Source organism: Castor canadensis, chromosome 11, assembly GCF_047511655.1.
Source record: "Castor canadensis chromosome 11, mCasCan1.hap1v2, whole genome shotgun sequence".
Lineage (NCBI taxonomy): Eukaryota > Metazoa > Chordata > Mammalia > Rodentia > Castoridae > Castor > Castor canadensis.
The window spans coordinates 94559799-94581537 of NC_133396.1; the positions used below are offsets into that span (position 1 = coordinate 94559799).

General features: G+C 35.9%; 1 protein-coding gene and 1 non-coding gene across 9 annotated transcripts in view; one reads left to right on the plus strand and one right to left on the minus strand.

Annotated features, from left to right (window-relative positions):
- Window positions 1-21739, minus strand: part of Pou2f1 (POU class 2 homeobox 1) — a 140305-nt gene that overhangs the window by 12820 nt on the left and 105746 nt on the right. For all 8 annotated transcript variants that reach the window (XR_012438848.1, XM_074047579.1, XM_074047578.1 and 5 more), the window contains 6 exons: window positions 19608-19749; window positions 17451-17596; window positions 16215-16394; window positions 14765-14870; window positions 2521-2866; window positions 1761-1849 (listed from right to left, as the gene is read on the minus strand). Coding sequence is in view for 7 of the 8 variants with exons in the window: in XM_074047579.1 (XP_073903680.1) it covers window positions 1761-1849; window positions 2521-2866; window positions 14765-14870; window positions 16215-16394; window positions 17451-17596; window positions 19608-19749 (1009 nt within the window). In the remaining variant the exon portion in view is untranslated. The remainder of the gene's footprint in view (window positions 1-1760; window positions 1850-2520; window positions 2867-14764; window positions 14871-16214; window positions 16395-17450; window positions 17597-19607; window positions 19750-21739) is intronic.
- LOC141414195 (U2 spliceosomal RNA) lies at window positions 12096-12286 on the plus strand. The gene has a single exon (XR_012439274.1). It is a non-coding gene; the product is annotated as a U2 spliceosomal RNA (small nuclear RNA).

A 21739-nucleotide genomic window follows, 5' to 3' on the forward strand; every position in this document is an offset into this window, starting at 1 on the left:
GCAACTGAGGCCAATAGGAAAAGGGGAACAGGTACTAGAGAAAAGGTTAGATCAAAAAGAATTAACCTAGAAGGTAACACCCACGCACAGGAAATCAATGTGAGTCAATGCCCTGTATAGCTATCCTTATCTCAACTAGCAAAAACCCTTGCTCCTTCCTATTATTGCTTATACTCTCTCTACAACAAAATTAGAAATAAGGGCAAAATAGTTTCTGCTGGGTATTGAGGGGGGGGGCGGAGAGGGAGGGGGCGGAGTGGGTGGTAAGGGAGGGGGTGGGGGCAGGGGGGAGAAATGACCCAAGCCTTGTATGCACATATGAATAATAAAAGAAAAATGAAAAAAAAAAAAAAGAATCACAATGATGTAGGAGGCCCTAGGTAGGTAATCTGAGCATAGGACTTGGTAGTTAATAGGGGAGAACTTTTCTGTGATGATTCCCCATAGATGTTATCATCAAAATTTTATTTAAAATAATTAATTAGGACTTTCACTTACTAGCTTATCCTGTTATTTGACAATACTTTCAAATCCCCCCACTAACATAACTCACCCCCACATGCAGATTTGGGGGTTTTTCTAATGGCATTAAAAATTTGGTTGACTTCTTACATAATATATAGCAGAAAGGAATGACTCTGGACACAATCATATAAATAACAGAGATCTGGTGCAGCTTGAAGTTTTCTGAGATTCTAGGCTCCCAGTCATATACTAATCTTAGATCTTTCCAGAGAGTGGCCTATGGTCACTCGAATCTTGGGGAAGGCATTTGCCTTTGTAGTATCCCCGAAGCCCAGAGACATTCCCTAATGCAGGAGAAAAAGTGATTTAACACAAATCATATTCCAAAAAAGAAATCCTTGTATAATGAAAGCTTTACAGATTTAATCATCAATTCAGATATAATTCAATCAATCAGAAAGTCAACATAAGGCAGTGTAGGCCATGATTTAGTTTTGCCAGCAGTGTAACATTCTCTATAGTACACTGTTCAGACAGTGATCATAATTGAAGCCTAACAGCTTATTTTTGGCCTGGAGAGCTCCTGTTTAAGCACAAAGTATTTTGATTTTAAGAAAAAAGTTCTCTCATTAATACAGTGATAGTTCCCTAAATGACATAGCAGCAAGCATCATTCAGACATAAAGCTTAGATGCTAACCAAAGCAGACCCTTCACTATATGGATTGAATATTACCTTGAATAACATGCTAGAAGTTATAACTAACACAGACCCAAACTGGCCTGGAAAATAAGTACTATAATCCAATAGAAATATAGGCTCTGCCCTGATGGGGATATAAGAGCAGACCCTAACAAGAATTTTAAAAACCCTGGAAATCCATCTGATATGCTCTATTTATTGGCTATCTTAGGGTGAGGATAGGGTCTGGGACTCTTACTTGGCCAAGTTTGTTTTGAGGCAGGTTTTAGATGAATACTTGGATAGAGACAGAGAAAAAAAAATTCTGCCTCCAAGTCTACTCACACAGGATGATAAATATTAGCATAAAAGTCCTAGTTTCTTTGACTATACCAAATTATGTATTATTTCCTATTTTTACAAACTAACACCTATACTTTTACAAAGCTTTTTTACAAGAACATTTTCTTGCTCCTCAAGGACATGTTAGTCAGCATTCAACTATCATCTCTCCTCTTCATGCTCACCCATAGCAAAGCAGGCATCTTCTACCACAACCACCCCCATCCCCACCCTCACCCCCACAAGCCGAGCAAGGAAAAGATCTTACTGACCTTGAATAGTTGCCAGTGTACTGTTGTTCATCAGAGCTGGGCTGAGAGCACCACCCAGAGTCCCTGGATTGAGACTGAGTAAGGCACCTCTGCAAGTCCAAAAGAGGGGCCACTTTATTACTATGCAGACACATTTGTCAGTCTGGCAATATAGCCAAAGGCATAATAAAAGGAAAATTTCAGGTAGGGGAAGTATATGGGAATCTTTGTTATTTTCCCCACATTTTTATATGGCTCTGTTTGTGCTTCTGAGTTACTGCTTTCCTTGATGCTTGCTTGTAACAAATGAGGTTATAATCTGCACAAAATGTAAAACTTTTAAGTTATTCTGACTCTTCTTTGAATTATTTCTATTTTTCTAAAATAAAAGGATAATTATTATATTTGACAATAAAAAAATAAAATTGGAAACCTCCTTACTCCTTATTCATATTTGAGAATAAAGCTGATAAAAGTTTAATGGAGAAAGCATAAGAGCAGAAACTCTGCACTTTCTTTCTGGCTTCATCACTGAGGAACTCAGAGACCTGGTGTTTTGTCTTCATGTGGAAATAAAGGTGTGACTACTGCCCTTCCCAGACTGCTAAGAAACTTAGGTCTGACTTTAAAATCAAGGTTTTTGGATGACTGCATAGCAGCCCATTTCACAGAGATTATCTTCTCATTTTAAGATGGTGATGAAAAGTCTCTCCCATGAGTAATTCCAGGGATGACTTCCAAGTTGCTTTGTGGATATGAATGGAACGAGAAAGCTTCTTACCCAGCTGCAAACTGTGAGGGTGCCATCAGGCCTGGGTTGAGTCCTGCAGCAGCAGCCATGGCGGCAAGACTGGCATTTGCTGGCAGCTGTGTAGCTCCTTGTAGAGCAGCCGCTGCTGCTGTTTGCAAGCCTGATGCTGTCACCATCACCTGGCTGGTTCCAAGAGGGGAGGACAAAGGAGTGGAGGTGGTCTGTGTTGTGCTGGTCTCACTGGCACTGGATGCCTCGGATGTGGAGGCTGAGGCAGAAGGGGAAGGACTCAAGGAGGGTGATGCGACTGCTGAGGGAGCAGGGGGTGCTGTAGAAATCACGGTGGCTGTGTTGTTGGGGGTGGTGTCTGTAGTGCCTGAAAGAGAAGAGAATTAGAAAATAACCTTCTGTAAATGGTTTTGGAAGACTGGTGACTTCATTTTAGCAGCACTTCAGAATCAAGGAAATAATTAACCTACCATACAGTCATCCTCAATTTGTCCTTTTTATTAACCTACTTTAGTGTTTCTATGGAAATTAACCACAAAAATAAACATCTTAAAACCAAAGCCATGAATCTTACTTTAAGAGACAAGAGCAATAATGTAACTATGAAAGAAACACATAATAGTTTTCATTGCCAATTTCCTATAAAAAAGAAAAAGAATCTATGAAGCTCAATTTATGGGATACAATTGCTCTGTGAAAGAAACATGAGAAAAAGGGCAGCTTTTGGAAAGCCCGTTTTCATTCACAAATGTCCTTAGTAGTCTTCACAGAAAAATCAAAATGAGGACAAGAAAAACAGAAAGTTATACACTTATCTCAAAACAAGTTATCAATAAGAAGATACACAGAAATGGAAATGGCTGGGAATGTAGCTCAGTAGAACCAAGAATGTGTAAGGCTCTGGGATCAGTTCTTAGCACTGAAAAATAAAACAACCCCCCCCACAGGAACAGTATAAAAGAACTAATAGTAAAGTCTACATGCCTTCTTTGTTTTACTTCAGATAACTATTCTTTAAGGAAAATCAGCTCTCAAAAAGCTCACTGTAGTAAACATTTTCTTATTCATGGAAACAAATTTCATAAAAGTGAGTAGGAAAAATGAAGAGCTGAGAAACTCACATGAGAGGCTTTAAAAAAACAAAGATCAAGGTGTCTAGATTTCTTTTTGTTTTAAGAAGAGCAAATATTTGGATGCAAATGACTAACTGACATTAAAAATATTAAAACACATTCACTAGGATTATTTTAAGTTTCAGATCAGCACTGTCCAATAGAAATTAAATATGTAATTAAAAAAATTTCTAGTAGCCCCATTAAAAATAGTAAAAAGAAATGGGCAAAATTAAATCCTATTTTATCCAATAGATACAATGGTATGCATCTTATAATTTTGGCACATCTGAACTAGCCGTGTTTTAAATGCTCAAAAGCCACATGTGATGAGTGAATGCCATACGGGTACCATAAATCTAAAGTGTGTTTGGAAGTTGGTGTGTTGGGTTCTACACATAAGTAAAACCCAATACCAAAGAATGTAGCCACTCTGCCTAAAGTAGAAATGGCTCACAAGGCTCTCATAGGAATGAAAACCTTCCACAAAGCAGAAGATACCAATGACACAGTGAGCCACGATTCTGATGCTATCTATGTGAGACAGTATAGAATAGGCGCCATTAAATACTACATAGTTCATAAAACACACTGTCTAAAGCTAGCCAGAATTTAGTTTAGTGAAACTCACTATGTTCGAGGATATAATCAACATTATGTATGTCCAAAGCAGAACCTAAGTGCTATTTTCTCTGAAGAGAGAAACCAAAAAGACAAAAAGCACAACTATCTATTTTCAATATAGTAGTTCTGTAATATATAATAGACTTCAATATATTGTGAAATAAGCAGACCAATCAAAATAAATTATCTCAAGCCTGTAAGTGTCTGATACATTGGAAAAATCTTAGCCTTTTCTTGGTGATAAAAATCTATTACTAAGCTGTAGAAGATTCTTCTCTGGTAATGGTCTTATCAGGCTTTTTAATTTTTTTTTTTTTTTTTTTTTTTTGTGGTACTACTGGCTTTACACTTGCTAGGCAGGCACTCTATCACTTGGGCCACTCCTCCAGCCACATTCAGGCAGTTTTGTCTTTGCAAAATTTGTTCTGAAGCTGCCTCCTGGCGTGTACTAAGAACACCTAGAATTCAACTCTTTTCATTGTCACTGTGCAGTTTTTTTTCATGTCACCCAAGCTGGGAGGGCCTCAGCTATCATGAAATATTAGCAGGGATTCTGCTTTCCTGACGTACAAAATGTGGATGTAGTCTCTGACTAAATGAGGGAAACATAGCTTCCCTAATGTTAATTGAAAAGGGAAGATTTAGTCATCCTTCTGTCCTTCTCAAAAGTATAAATAAGATGATTTCTTCTTATTGTAGCTGTTCCTAAATACAATTACATCTTTGTGGATATTATGAATCCCATTCTTTTCTTTCTTAGCATATATTAATTGTACAAAAGGGCTTCATTATGGTGTTTTCATACATGTATAAAATGTACTTTGATGGAATTTACCCCCTCTATTACTTTTTTATCCCCCCCTCAAAACAATTTTAAATGGGCTTTATTATTCTATTTTCATTCATACATATAAAGTACTTGACAGTCCCAGTTTTACATTCATGAGTGTAAAAATCCTTTATCACTCATTATTTCTTCAGTTCTAAATCTTATCAGACCAATCCCTGTCCCTGAGCACCTGAGGCTGTGGTGGTTCCTGTGTTTGGCATATTCATACATATTTTCCACTTGTAGCCTCTTCTTGTTCTATAGGAAAATAAACATCTTTTCTTATTCCTCTCCTACTGCTAAGAAATTTGAATGTACTTTCAAACTTTTCTTGACCAATTGCTTACCTTATCTAACCTAATTTTACCTGTAGTGCTATTCCCTTTTCCAAGTTCTGAAACTGAAATTGCCCATTTTCATAAAACCTCAAATTTTGAGGTCAAAAGGCTTAAAGTGGTTTTCTTTCCTCTCCAATGCCATTTTTCAAATCACTTAATATCTTTCTTTAAATCCCACAGGCTTACAAAGAAAAGCCCAGTTAAATCTCAACAATGCATTTAATGTAATATTCGGTTGTTTTCCCTGACTGAACACTAGAGGTCTCCAATTTAAATATCATATAAGCACTGATACAGCAACTCTACATGATCTTTAATTCTTCTAGCCAGGGAGTCATGCTTTAATCAACATATCTCTTTTATGATCCTGAATTCTTGGCAACATAATGACTTGGGCAACTTTGATCAGAGAACTTAGACCTGCTGAGCCTCAATACCCTTAACAAAATAAGATGCCACCATCCATTTCACAGGGTTAGTAGAAAGTCAGAACCAAGCATGTGTAGAGCGGTCAGTGTCTTCTCTTGCTTTCCACCCTGTTTTTTTAAAATAAACAGCTTTACTGAAGTTCAGCTTACATACTATAAATTTATCCAATTTAAATGTAAAATTCAATCATTTTAAAAAATCAATTTGTAGAGTTGTACTACCTACACCACAATCTAGATTATGATATTTCTACTACCAAAAAGGATCCTTTCTGCCTGTTTGTACTTACTTCTCACTCCTACCTACCTTGTCGTGGACATTTTACATAAATGGAATCACACAATATGTAGTTTTTTGCAGTTGGCTTCTTTTACTTAATATTTTGTTTACAAAGCTTATTCATGTAAAAGCAGCAATCAATACTTCATTATTTTTTATGGCTCAATAAGATTCTACTGTGTAGATATCACATTTTGTGTATTCATTCACCAGTTGAGGGGCAGTGGCCTATTTCCAGTTTTTGGCTATTCACTGCTTATATTAACATGTAAAGCTGTTTTGTGTGAATGTTTTCATTTCATCCTACCTCTGGTAAAGTAGTAAATTTATGTTTAAGTTACAAAGAAACTGCCAATGTAGTTGTATCACTTTACATTCCCACAAACAATGCAATATGAATTGTAATTTCTCCACATCCTCACCCACACTTGTCTTTAGTTTTTTGTCTTGTTTTTGACCATAGCCACAGTGAGTATTAAGTAGTAGCTCATTATGATTTTAATATGAATTTCTCTAATAAGTAATAATGTTGAGTACTGTGCTTATTAATCACTCATAAATCTTCCTTGGTAAAATGTGTATTAAAATATTTTGCTCAGGCAGGAGCTGCTTTGCAAGAGATTGAATGTTTTCAACAACGTTGGAAATGGCAGAACTATCCAAGCTGTATGAAAAGAACAGTGACCTAGGAGCGTAACCTTCACACATGGAAGTAGACACTGGGAGCAGGGAAGCATCACTGAGCTCTTCCAGCAACAGGCCCTGCCACAGCTGGAGGAGGTGGCCCAGCTAGTGGAAGCACCAAAGGGGAAACAGCCTAACTAACAGGCTCAACTCTGGAGAGCAGCTGGGCCAGGCTGGGGGGTGGTGGGGGATGTGTAAGATTTTAAGAGTAAGTAATGTGATGATAGGGAGGATGACCACAACTATCTGGAAGAAGAGCAGCTGAGTGGTGCCAGCTACAGAGTATCAGTAACCCTTGAAGAAGCCAACAAGATGTTTCTGAGACCATTTTAGCCAGAGAAGCACCTCTGAATGGTAGGTTTCAGATGGATTATGAGAAGAGCCTGAATGATCAGTTAGCTTTTATTGAAGAGCTTTTTTCATTTATGGTTGTCAATCATCTGTCTGAAGAATTGGGTTGTGATGAGATCACTGATAGAGCGTAGATGCTAAAAATGAGGAGGAAACTACTTGAGGAGAGATTCAACATTCAGCTATCTTTTGCATTCACTGCAAATAGTTCTCTGCCAGTGAAAAACTTGATCTTCAGGGGAAGAAAAAGGGACAATGACTGACTACATGGTTATGAAAATAGAAAAGAATCATGAAAGAAAAGGGATCTTAGGACTGTTGAAATCTGTTTACAAAAATGTCCTGGGATACCTGTGGCTTTGATTCTTGTTATTGACCAAGATTATTTTCCTTGTGTTGGGGAATGTATCTTTTGTATATGTTCCATTGTAAAGATGTTTTTTCCAAGAGCAAATCATGACCAAGACAAATTTCTAATATAAGAGTTCAATGACACCAATTATATAATGAGAAGAAAGAAATATATCCACAAAATATCTTTGAGTTACTTGGACTGAAAGTCTGTTGAGAAAACTTAAAATTCACTGTGACAAGGTAGAAAGAAACCTTCAGGAAGCATAAAACACATGATTATGACTTCAATGCATTTACTTTTCTTTTTTTTTTTGGTGGTGTAGGAGATTGAACCTAGGGCCTTGTACTTACTCCTATATACAATGATCTAAATCAGTTATCAAAAGATAAATTTGCTGTGTAAGATGAAATGAATATTCTTCAATATCCCAAAAGGATGAGCAAATTAAGTATATAAATACGTATCACCTGTGTTTCCAAGAGCATCTGAAATTTTGTCAGTACATGTACCTTGATCATAATTTATATATAGATTGTGATCTATAATCAGGAAAATCCACTGTCTATTTTTAAAAGTCAAAAATGAAGATGTCTTTTTACAAAGTTTTGAATTTAGGCATTAAAATATATGTAAAAGTATAAAAAACTTTCTAACATATAATAGAGAAACTGTTTTGCTTTCTATTTTTTGTTTAATTTGATGGGTGGAAAGACTTGAGTAGAGCTTCATATTAAAAAAATTACTAATGAAAATTCTCTAGTAAAAGGAAAGCTCTGTATCTAAAAAAGACTTTATGAACAAATATGCTATCAACCTTTGAAAGTCTCAAATCTTCCCAGAAATCCACATCAATATCTACCCAGTTCCCCGCCTCTCTCCTTCTCTTAATTAAGCTTATCATTCCTTATGCATCAGAACTGGAGATAATAAAATTTCTTGTTCTGTGTTTAAAAAAATGTTCGGCCCATTAAAAAACAAAACAAAACAAAACTGGGCTGTCTGTATTCTTATTATTGAGTTCTGAGAGTTCTTTATATGTTTTAGATACAATTTCTTTATCAGATACATGATTGGCAATGTTTTCTCCAAGTCTTTGGCTTGTGTTTGTTTTCTCTTTTTTCTTAACTTTTTGTTTGCTTGTTTGGTGATACTGGGGTTTCAGCTCAGGGCCTTATGCTCGCTAGGCAGGTGTTTTACCATTTGAGACACACCTCTCATCTGTGTTTGTATTTCTTAAAAAATTTCTTCTGCAGTGTAAAATATTTTACTTCCCCTCCTTTTATGGACTATACTTTTGTTGTGGCAACTAATTTTTTGTTAGGCAACTAACTCTTTGGGTAATCCAAGGTCATAAAGATTTTCTCTTACTTTTTCCTAGTAGTTTTATAGCTTTTAGCTCTTACATTTAGCATTTAGGCCTCTGATACATTTTAGTTAACTTCTGTTCCGATCTTTGTATGTGTGAATATCCAATTGTCCTAGAAGTACTTGTTGGTAGACTCCTTTCCTAACTGAATTGTCTTGTATGTTTGTCAAAAATCAAAAGCATATAAATTTGCTCTGGACTCTCAATTTTGTTCCATTTAAACTATCTTTTTGCCAATATTTTATAGTCTTAACTACTGTATCTTTATAGTAAGCTTTGAAATCTGGACATGTCTGTCCTCTAACTTCATTCTTTTCAAAATCATTTTGGCTATTCTGGGTCCCTATCATATATGGAATGAGTTTATTAATTCTTCAAGACAAAAACAAATCTGTCGGAATTGTGACTCTGTGCCACATCAATAAATCAAGATGGAGAAAACTGCCATCTTAAGAATGCCAAGGCTTCCATATGGTAGACAAGAAAAGGAAGTGACTCTTCACTTAGACTGTAATTTCTTTTAGGAAACTGTAGTTTTCACTATATGTCTTGTACTTTCTTTGTTAAATTCAACCTTAAATATTCTATTCTTTTGAAGCTACTGATTACAAATCATTTTCTTAATTTCATTTTAGACCATCCATTGATAACATATGTAAATGTAATTGATTTTTTTTAGACAAATGTAACTTTTTATGAGACTTCAATTTTGAAATACATAACTTTTACAGCACACACACAGTATTTACATTTCAAGTTCTTTTTTAGGAAATATGATTTTTATACACATATCTTTGTATCCTGCAACAATACTACATTTATTGATTAGCCCTAGATTTTTATGGATTCCTTGGGATTTATATACATATAGGATAATTAAAATAAAGGTAGTTTAATTCTCCTCTTCCAAACTGGGTATCTTTAGTGTTTTTTTTTTTCCCTTTTTACTAAAGTGGCTATTACAATGTTAACATTACATTGTTAATCAGAAGTACAATATTAATTAGAAGGCTGCTAGAGCAGACATCCTTGCCTTTTTCTCAATCTTGTGTGTGTGTGTGTGTGGTGGGGGCATGCAGTCTTTGACCATTTTAAGTATGCTACTAGCTGTAGATTTTAGGAGATACTTCTTTTTAGTTGAGGCAGTTCCCTTCTGTTCCAGGTCAAAGACTTTGTCATGAATGGTTTCTGGTTGGTCAAATGCCTTTTTTTTTGCTATCTATTGAGGTCATCATGTGGTTTTGTATTGCCTTCTATCACTGTTGTGTATTATTACTTGATGTTTAGATATTAAACCAACTGTATATTATTGGGATAAATTTCCCTTGGTCATGATGAATAACCTTTTTATGTTCTTTTTATGTTTTTATATGTTCCCATTTTTGATTTGCTCCAATTGTGTGTGTGTGTGTGTGTGTGTGTGTGTGTGTGTATGCATTGCTAGGGACTGAACCCAGGGCCTTGCAATGCTAGGCAAGTGCTTTACCACTGAACTATATCTGCAGCCTGATAACTTGTTAAGATTTTGCTGTTTTTATATATATTTTCATCAGGGGTAAGAGTCTATAAGTTTTTTTTGGTGATATATTTATCCAGCTTTGGTACTGCTGGCTTCATTAAAAAAAAAAAGTACTCCATCCTCTGTTTTCTGGAAAAGACTGTTGAAGAGTAATTTTATTTTTTCTTTAAACACTGACAGAATTCACTGGCAAAAGATCAGGCGCAGTGGCTCACACCTATAATCTCAGCTGCTTGGGAGGTAGAGATAGGAGTACTGTGTTTGAGGCCAGCCTAGGCAAAATGTTTTCAAGACCCTATCTCAAAGAATAAGCCAGGCAAGGTGGAAACATCTATAATCTCAGCTATATAGGAGGTATAGGTATAAGGATGAAAGAATGAGGCAGGAGGTCTGGGCAGAAGTGAGACCCTATCTGAAAAATAGTAACTACAGCAAAAAGGGCTGGGAGAATGGCTCAAGTGGTAGAGCACTTGCCTAGCAAGCCTGAGGCCCTGAGCTCAAACCACAGTACTGAAAAAACAAAAAAGGAAAAAAAAGATTCATCAGTGAAGGCTGAGGTAGGAGGATCACAAATTTGAAGCCAGCCTTGCCTACATAGTGAGACCCTGTAACAAAAGCAACAAAAACCCTAAACCCCAAAACAATAAACAACAACAAAAACACTGAAAGCCATCTATCTGGATCTGGGCCTAGGCTTTTCTTTGTGGAAAGATTAATAATTCAGTTACTTAATTGCTCTAAGTGTATTCAGATTTTCTACTTGATTTCTAATCAGTTTTGATAATTTTTGTCTAAATGTATGTCTATGTCATCTAGGCTTTTTTTTTCTTTTGCAGGACTGAAGATTAAATTTAAGGCCTCAGGCTTGCTAGGCAAATTCTCTACCACTTGAGCTAGACCCCAGCCCTAATTTTTTTTAGCATCAAGTCTCTTATAACGTTCCAGTGTACCACATTACACAGTAGTTCTACTGCTAAGTATAAACTCCAAAGAACTGAAAATATGCACACACAAACTTTAACATGAGTATTCACAGCAGCAACATTCAAAATAGCCAAAACCCGAAATCAACTCAAATGTCTATCAGGCCATTAATGATAAACTGTGGTAAATTTCTACAATGGAATAATATGAAGTTGTGGTATATTCTGCAACACTGATAAACCTCCTATTATATGACTTCACTTATCTGAAATGTCCAGGGTAGGCAATCCAAAGAGACAGAGCAGAATAGTGTTGACAAGAGTAGGTGGAAAAGTAGATGGGAAGGACTGATAATGGGTATGGGCTTGTTCTTTGGAATGATGGAAATGTTCTATAATTATATAGTGGTAATAATTTCACATGTTGTGAATTGATTAAAACACACTGAAATGCACACTTTAAAGCTCTACAGTAAAAAATGTGAGTTATAAGCTAGGTGAAGGGGTATGCACCTGTAATCCCTGCTACTCAGGAGTCCAAGGTAGGAGGATTCTGAGTTCAAGGCCAGCTTGGGCAATATAGTGAGACCTTGTCTCAAAAAAAAAAAAAAAAAAAAAAAAAAAAGGCTGTTATATCTCAAATTAAAAGTTTCATTATTAATTTTTAAACTTCTGTATGGCCAGTAGTGATGTCCTTGTTCAATTCTTGATTTATGCATCTTTCCCTTTTTCTTGATTACAGACTCATTTGTCAATTTTATTACTCCTTTCAAAGAACCTACTTTTGATTGCTTCTTGGCCATTTGGCTAAGATCAAGTGTAGTATCTGTTCTTATCAGTTTAATATCTGATACATCCTCTATCCAAGGACAATATATTGAATGGATTTTTGGAATAGAGAGATGGAACAGGAGCTTGCTCTGTCCACTCCATGTATCAACTTGGTATTGCAGTCCCTCCAGGAATGGTGCACATTGAAAATAAAAATGAAACAAAACATTTTAAAAAAGAACCAACTTTTGGTTTCACTGATTTTTCTCTACTGCCTACTTTTTCTACTTCATTTATTTTTGTGTGAATCTTTATTATGTTCTTTCTGCTTGCTTTTGGTTTTTCTCTTCCTCTTGTATTATGTTAAAGCAGCAGCTTTGGCTAATGATTTGAGATGGTTCTTTTTTTCATTATTTTTGTTTTTTTGAGGCCCAGGCTAGCTTTAAACTCCAGATCCTCCTACATCAGCCTTCTGAGTGCTGTGACCACAGGTGTATATCACCATGTCTAGCTTCTGAGATGCTTTTTCTTTAATTATGTCTTTGTCTTCTTTCACTTCAAAGTTTTCTTAAGTTTCTCTTGTGATTTCCTCTTTGGCCCATATGTTAGTTTAACTTCCAAATATTTGCGGACTGCCCACACTTCTTTTTTGCTGTTCTTTCTAATTTGTCTCAGTTATGGTTGGAGTCTTGCTCTGTAGCCAGGCTGGCCTGTGCTACCACGTCCAACTGTTTATAACCATTGTTGAACTGTCTAGTTCTCCTTTTAATTCTTTGCCCCCTGTAGCCTCATTGTTAGGTGGCTAATTAAAATTGCTATGTCTTCCTGAGAAACAAACCCTTTTGTCATTATGAAACATATTTAGGAAAAAGAACTGGTAGTAGAGCACATTAGGTTGAGATTACTAAAAGCTGTGGTATTTTTGCAGTTCTGAGACACATCAGAACACGTTTCTGGAGGAGTATTGTCATGATCATTCTTGTTTCTATATTTTTAGATGGTAGACTGAAAATATATAGGTTATTCCCTTTGTTTCTATAATTCTATTCCAAATGATAGTAAAGAAACACAAAAGGGAGTAAGAGCTCTAGGGATAGATATTAGATTTAGACAGATTTGCAGAAATGAGAAAGAGGATAAAATCGGGTAGTGGAGAAGTCAATCAGAGTCCAGATAGTACAGAAAGCTTGGATTGAAGTGGGAATTATTCACTTGGAAAAATCCAAACTCAAGAGTTGTTGGATGGTGAGACAAGACCAGGTGAGAATCAGAGAACAGGGTGATTAAAGGACTATTCACACACTATCTGACTGTGGGTCTTTCCCTGTCTCTACCAGATGTCTCATGAGCAGAACTAATGTCACCTACTACTTTCCAAAGAAAATAAAAATCTGACTATGGAAAGCTACAGATTCTAATGTGGGCACTGTCATGCATGAGTAAACATCCTTCTGGTTTTGGGAAGTGTGAGGGTAGAGATGCACCTTAACTTACTGGGTAGCTGGGGCTACAGGTGTGTGCCTCATATCTAGTTCTAGATACTTGATTTTAATTTCTGAACTATGAGGAATTTTTCTGCAAAAAAGTTACCCTTAGAACTCACATAATATAATTCATAATTTATATTTCCAGATGACTGGGACTCAGTTTTGACACTAAGTTTCTCAGAGGCAGGAACTTCAGGTTACTGGAGCCCAACATAAGCTAACCAATCACTAACAGTTTGCTTATTAAGCTGCAATGTAAAGAGTATATACATACTATTGAAAAGAGATTTTTAACCTGGAATCTGTAAGGATCCTAAACATCTAAAATAGCCAAGAAGAGGATGTTGGGGGTTATAATTTGCAGATTTCCTTACAGTTTTCGAATAAGTTGGAAAGTAATATTATATAGTCATTCAGGTCACAGGGCTGAAGGGGTATTATGGCTCACTAGCATATAATCAACTTGGTGAATAATTATAGCATATCTTATATATTATTTATCACTATATCCTATATCACTTTTATATATTTTATATCATTGATGACAATGTGAAATCATCTTATTGGAAAATTTTCAATTTGAAGAAGGTCAAAGGAAGAAAATATCCATTTTATAGTGAGTGTGTCAACAATAAGCTAGGCATCAAAAAGAATACAGTGCTTAGATTTTTTTGAGAAGTGCAAAGACAACTGGTACTGAGAAAAGACAGATGCGTAAAAATATAATTATATATAATACAGGTAGGTGGCGATGAATAGTTTCCTGGAAAGTCAAAGGGTATTTTTAAGAAGAACTGATATATAAGCTGGAGTAGCATTATGAGTATCAGACCAAGAACCACAGACTACAATGGATAGTATTTCAGGTGGGAGGAATGTTTACAAAGGTAAGGATGGAGCCCTCCCTATATTGGGTGGGGTGGGCAAAGGTCCACAGTGGAAATAACCTATAAATTGACGAATTTGGATATTTCCTGAATGCAAAAACCCACTGCTATTGAATGTTTATAAGGAAAGGAGTTTAGTTGAAATAAAAGTTCATGCTTTTGATAGATAACTCTGGAAATAATGTAGAAGGACTAACATGGGAAAGATTATTTGAAGTTCAGAGTTTTATAAATAACTATTTAAGAAACAATACATATCTTTAGGTAGAGCACAGTGTGATTAACAGCAGTATGGTCTGGCAGCTGCTTACCTGTAAGAGAGAGATTAGTCACCGCAGCACTGGTTAGGGGGAGGACAGGGTTGACAGTGAGGGTAGTTGCTGTACTGCTTGTCACAAGGCTTGGTGTGGTTGCCACCTAGAGTCAGAAATGAAAATATGCACAGAGTATTTATAACAAAATTTAAGTTATCCTTAAGTTTCAAAAATGGTGAGTCAGATATATGCTAAGTCAGTAAGAAACAGTATAGTAATGATCAATTTTACCTAAATAAGAAAACTATTTGACCGGATCCGGGAATTGGGGTATATGCACTGCTTTTAACTTTGGACTCTACTGGAGGCAAGATCCCCTTGTTTTTGTTTTTAATGAAATGGTATAGAAAGAACATGAAGCAGATTTTTAAAAACCTAAGTTTCTTTTTGAAATAAAAATTTTCTAGTTTTGTAAAAAACACTGCCTTCTTTCTAGTACACATAAATCTAAAACACAAAATAGTCACCTAACACAAAAATGAAGCTATTATCTAATGACTTTTTATAACTATTTTATAAACTTCACAAGTTAAGCACCCTACCATTTAATAATCACAGCCTTCACTTAACAAATGCATACTGAATGCTGACCTTGAAGTATGGAACACTATTCAAATTTAAAAAACTACATTGACAACAATCATCCGAAAAAGGCACTGAGTCATATGACCATGACATATCCTCTCAGTCTAGGAATAATACTCTAATGCAGATAGCAGAAGCTACTTAATTGAGTTCTATATGAAAGTACCACCTGTTATCTGAGAGTGAAGATCTGAGATGACTGTTTTAATACAATCAGAGCTAAAGGTTTTTGTTTTTTTTCATGTCAATCATGTAAGTTTAACAAACTGGGCTACAGGACATAAATAAAAAATAGCTAAACATTTTTGAGATAACAACAATTTTACTACCAGTTACAAAAGTAACCTAATAAACACACCAGAGAAAAGGATAAGGAAAGTGCAATGAAATAGGAAAGAATTAAAATTGTTCACTTTAAAAAAATAAGGAATAGCCAGGCATGGTGGTGAATACCTGTAGTCCCAGTACTTAGGAAACTGAGGCAGGCAGGAGGATCTCAATTTCAAGTCAGCTTAGGCTACATAGTGAGTTCCTGCCTCAAAAAAAATTAACAACAACAAAAAATTAAGGAATAGAGCTGGCAGTATAATGCCTGCCTAGAAAGTGAGGCCCTGAGTTCAAATCCCAGTCTGCCAAGAAAAAAAAAAAAAAAAAAGGGAAGACCAATAAGTTCTTGGATTAACAACATGAGATTTCATTATTTTGGGAATATGTGAAATAGAAATTTATATACATTTATTCAACATCAATATTATATATATATATAAAACAAATTCCATTATGAAATAAATTGGTTTAATAGGGCAATTATAAAATTGTACAAATTAGCCCTTGATCTTGTACCTTCTATGCTCATTCTTACCAGTGAGGTTGGACTGGGGAAAATTGCTTTGATAGGTGAGCTGCTGGTTCCACCACTGCTTGGTGGGTTGATTCGTTTTTCCTTCTGGCGGCGATTACAAAACCAAACACGAATCACCTCCTTTTCCATATTGAGCTGTTCAGCAATCAAAGTGATCTCTTCCGAGGTAGGCTTTTGATTCTGAAGGGGAGGGGAAAAAAAAAAACAAAAACAAAAACAAAAAAACACTGTTTGGATTTTTTTGGTGTGGGATAAAACCCAGGGCCTTGTGCATAACTGGCAAGTGCTCTATGTCTGAGCTATATCCTAAGCCCTGGAGTAACTTTTTGAACAACTGGTATAATTATAGGAAGAAGTCAGAGAATAAGCTGGGATACATACAAACACATTAAGGTACTTCCAATAAAGAGCTTCTGATAAATCATTACATTACATTTATTCACATTAACAAAGTAAGTTATTTTTGAGTGTTTACATTTTTTCATTTTAAAGGTTTATTAATCTTAAAGTTCCTTACATATTAGTAGGATTTATGAGTTTTCTCAGTGCTTCATGCACACTATCTAACTTGGACCTCACAATATGCCTGTGAGATAGGAAAGAAAGGTATTTCGCAGATGCAAAGACTTCAGCTTGGAGATTAAGAATCAAGAATCACACAGTAAACAAGAGAGTTGAAATAGACTCCTAATTTAATGTTGCTTCCAGTGCACTTGGCCTTTTCTGAATTAGAGAATTTGAAATTTTGTTGGAGGCCTTGATTATGATATTTCCTGATATTAAAAAAAATGCCAAATACATGTTGAATTAACTTGAACTCCACAGCCTGATATTCAAGGCTCTAGTGTCTGGCTCCAAACAGCCACTCTAGACTCATAGGAACTGTAATTCAGCCAGCCAAACTACTAATAGTTTTCCTTGCACAGACCTCTGCTCAGGCGACTCCTTTGCTGGCAGTGATTTTCCCCACCTTTTCCAGTTTATATAATTAATTCCTATGAATCCTGTGGTCACTGTCACCTCTCCCTTACCAAATGCACATGCACATGACCACAGGTCTCTCTTGGCCCCTACAGAGCTTGTTCTATCTCTTTTGTCAGTAACTTACTGTGTCTTATTTTCTCCATGTTATACATGTTCATGAAGGCAGACAAGCTCTTCTTTTATCACCCATAGTTCCTGACAGTAGTACTACAGACAATCCCATGCACACGAGAAGTAAACATCTTTACTGACCTCCAAGAAACTCTTCTCTAAGGCCGCACGGATGTTGGTCTCTATGCTGGTGCGTTTCTTCCTCCTACGATTCAAGCCTTCAACTCCCACCCCTGGAGAATTCAGGGCACTTGGGCTGGAGACAGAGGAATCAGATGAGAGGTTCTCTGTAAAAATGGAAAAACAGATATAAAACTAGCTAAACAAAATGATTCATGTGCATAATACGTATATAAACATTAACAATAAAATGGACAAGTTTTCCAAGTGTGAAAAGATTTTTAATATGACCTATATTAGAACACTGCTTACTATGATGGATCTTTTTTTTTTTTTTTTTTTTTGACAGTACTGAGGTTTGAACTCAGGACCTCATGCTTGCTAGGCAGGCGCTCTACTGCTTGAGCCACTCTGTCAGCCCCTTTTTGTGTTGGGTATTTTTGAGAAAGGGTCTGATGAACTATGTGTCTGTGCTGGCTTCGAACCTTGATCTTCCTGATCTCTGCCTCTGACTAGGGTGAGCCACTGGTGCCCGGCCATCATGAATCTTTTCACTGCTCTTATTGGCATTCTTTGTCCCAGAATGGGTGGCTACACTGTTATCACTACTTTCTGATTTCTGTTTCTGAGAATACAGAAATTCACTATTCCTACACTCAGACTCAGATCTCTCTCAGTTCTGTACTTATGTTTGTTTATGGGCTCTGAGGATAAAATGAACAAAGCTTCTTAGAAATTACTGAATGTTTAATATTTCTCTTACAAATGACCTCTCATTTTACTGGCATAATATGGGGAAAAAATAAAAGAAAAAAGTACTTCTAAATTCCTTAAAGTTAAAAGTGTTTTTTCATTTAATGGCTCAGTAATCCTGGGTATGTAATATACACATCTGAATTTCTGATAGAGCAGACCAGCGGCTCTCTCGCATGGAACTCAGCAGACTACAGATGGCTAGGCCTCAACCTCAGCTACTTAGTCAAGCTGCCCAAGGAGGGTGTTTCAGGACCTTCTTTTCCAAAGGCCTAATTTTTTAAATTTTTGTTCATAGCTACAATGAGAAACACACTCAGGAGCACCTTTATGGCTCCTTTTAGCTCACATAGTCTATGATTCTGTGGCTCCAAATCCAAATTTTCTAAAAGGTTATCTCACATAAAACACATAACTTAAGAATAGAAGCCCACAATCTCTGCTTCCACCTTCCACCTGGCCCATCGTGTTTGTAACTCCTCTCCTTAACCTTTAAAAAAACTTTTATTATCTCCCTCACGATGTCTATGTAACCCTGACCGGATGCACACATCTGGACTTTCTGTTTATCACCCACTATAAGAGAGCCATTCTACTGAGCCAACAGTCAAGAACTTATACTAAGAAGGCTCTTTTGCAATTAAAACAATTTTTACACTGTATTACTTTAACTGCAGGAAATACTTGATAAAGTATTCAGATTTTTAAAAAATTGATACATAATATTTGTCCTCTTATAATTTCTTTGTTACAAACATTAGCCAATGCCTAATCCAGTTTCAAATTTCTCCTGCATCAATCAATCAACAATCAATTTGCAGGACTAGGGCTTGAACTCAGGGCCCTGTCCTTGCTAGGCAGATGCCTAACCACTTCCTTTTTTTTTTTTTTAAATTCAGGATGTGATGCATAGTTGTTCACTGCTGCATTCTGGAATATGTAATAATTTACTAGTCTAAATATATCAACCTCTAATCACAAATCAATCCCTAGGTTACAAGGAAAAAATAAAGTTTTAGAAAAAAAAATACAATCCCAACTTTTTGTAAGAAAAAGCAGAAATAATCCCAGGAAAAAGTTCTATGATAATCCATCAAGGAAGAAGTAACACATCTGTTTTTTAAGATTATTTAAATGCATAGGCCTTACTCTCTCTCCCTTTAGTATGTCCCCAATCCTGGCTCAAATATAAAAAATACTCCAAGACTAAAAATTACTGCCAATTATTTACACCGTGATTGCTAGAATATTTAAATAAAAATAGCTCTCTAATTTACATAGCCGTAATTTATGAAGTCTCCCAAGATTAATGAGCTTCCAAATTCTGTAGTACCAATAATACAAGACACAGAAACCCCAGTTCATACAATCCCCCCCTGTAAAATTCCAATGGACAATGAAGAAATTTCTTATGTAATTACTTACCTGCATCATTTAGCCACTTTTCTAAAAGTGGCTTTAACTTGCACATGTTCTTAAAGCTGAGGTTCAAGGCTTCAAAGCGAGAGATGGTAGTTTGGCTGAAGTCATTTCCATACAGTTTACCCATAGCGAGCCCAACATCACCCTGTACAATACAGAGCAGGACGGGGCAGAAGAAAAGAGAAAGAGGAAGAGATTCATCTCACTAATGTTCATAGCCTCCATTCTACTCTACAAAGAAGCAATCGTAATTCCATTTACTGGGTCCCACTTAAACTCCATCCCTAAACTGAGCACGGTATTCCAGGTAGGACAGACTCTTAGGGTCTTGATCATAGCAACAGTCAACACTGCTCCATATACCTTCCATTTGAATCTCTTCTTGCTACCTTATGTGGTAATTAAGATATCAAAACCTCTTTAAGCCTCCAAAGTTAGTACTGATATTCTAACAGTTCTCTTACTTAATGCAACCAAAGTGACTTAAATAATTTTTAAAAATCAATTTACTTGTATAACCTATAGGGATTAAATCTAACTGTCTAAATAACCTAAGAATTTCTGAACTAACCAAACTTCCCATAAACCCTTTAAAATTTAGAAGTGATCCCTCAATCTTTTTATTGTTTTTTTTTTCCTCCCTATAAAGTATTTCTGGCAGCTGTGAAAAAAAATCTATTTTCACCCTTACTTTGGATTTCAAAGTTGGTTACAAAACCCAGATATTCTAAAAGACCATTTTTGTAACCATAATAGAGATAGAAATTCACAGTAGAGAGGTTTGACCCATTTAGTCTAACCTTCATGGGCACTGGAAACTTGGTAACCTTACAGCAATAGAACAATGATCCCCTGAATATATTACAAAAGATGTCTTTCTTCATGAGCCTATAGCCTTTGAAATGTATACAGTGCTTTTATTCTAGCTGGATCTCTCTTGTTCAAGCTTGAAAAAGCTGTATCTTAATAGTTATTTCGTAGACATATAGAAGCTCATGGAGTTTAAGTGATTCACTCACTTATTTCAATTAATTTAATGACAGGGCAGAAAGGCAACAGCATTTCTGGTCCAAAGAACCACACAACTAATTCTACTATGAGACAGCCAACTTCCAATTGACCTGGTAATACTATTTTGAATTGGGATTATCCTAGTTCTTTCACCTCCCACTCCCCACCCATCTTTTGGATACTCTGTTTATTAGCATCCTCATTAGGTAGTAGTTGAGGAAAAGAAAGAACATTTTTTGAAAACTCCATTTTCTTACTACAGGTGAGCAACTTCTGATAAAAAGTTTAATAGAGGGCAAATGTAGAACTGAGATATACAGAATACTTAAAGTGACATATATCCTATGCCTCCTATGTGATGGCCACCAGTCATATGTGGCCATTTAAATTTAAAATTATTTGAAATTAAATAAATTCAGTTCCTCAGTACCACTACCCTTTCAAATACTCAATAGTCACTAGAGGGTAGTGACTACTGTACTGGACACCCCAGATACGGAACATTCCCATCACTGTCAGCTCTGAATGTCTTCTCTGTAACTAGAACTGAAACTACTCCTTCCAATTACAGTGAAACAGGAAGGACCAGACAGGATGCATAGGGCACAAATGCTGTCTATTATGTCGTTATTTAATGTTCCTAAAGATACGGATAGATGTGTTCATGCGCACCTCTGTATGTTTACTATATGTCACTCCAATCGATGAATATTCACCCAGCACCTACTGTATGTCAGGTATTGAATTTACACTTTCTGTATCATATATATTCATGTCTTGAGTCACTTTGTGTAGATCATAGCTTTCTAGAAAACTGAGACCAACTAAAACCTGCATTTTTTTTTAGTATGAGACATTAAGTAGCAGTTAGATGGCAATAAATGTTTTCTGATGTTGTAATCACAAAATTGAATAATTCTTCACAAAGATTTATAATATCTTATGAAAAGGAAAAATTTTGACAACCAAGAAAAATACTTATTCAAAAACCCCATCATAGTAAATATAAAAAATACTATCTTAAGTTGGTGGCTAGAAAAGCTACACCATGAACTAACTAGAACCATGGCAAAAATGACAAATTCACTTAATTGAGACTTGTAATACAGTTTTACTTCACTTTA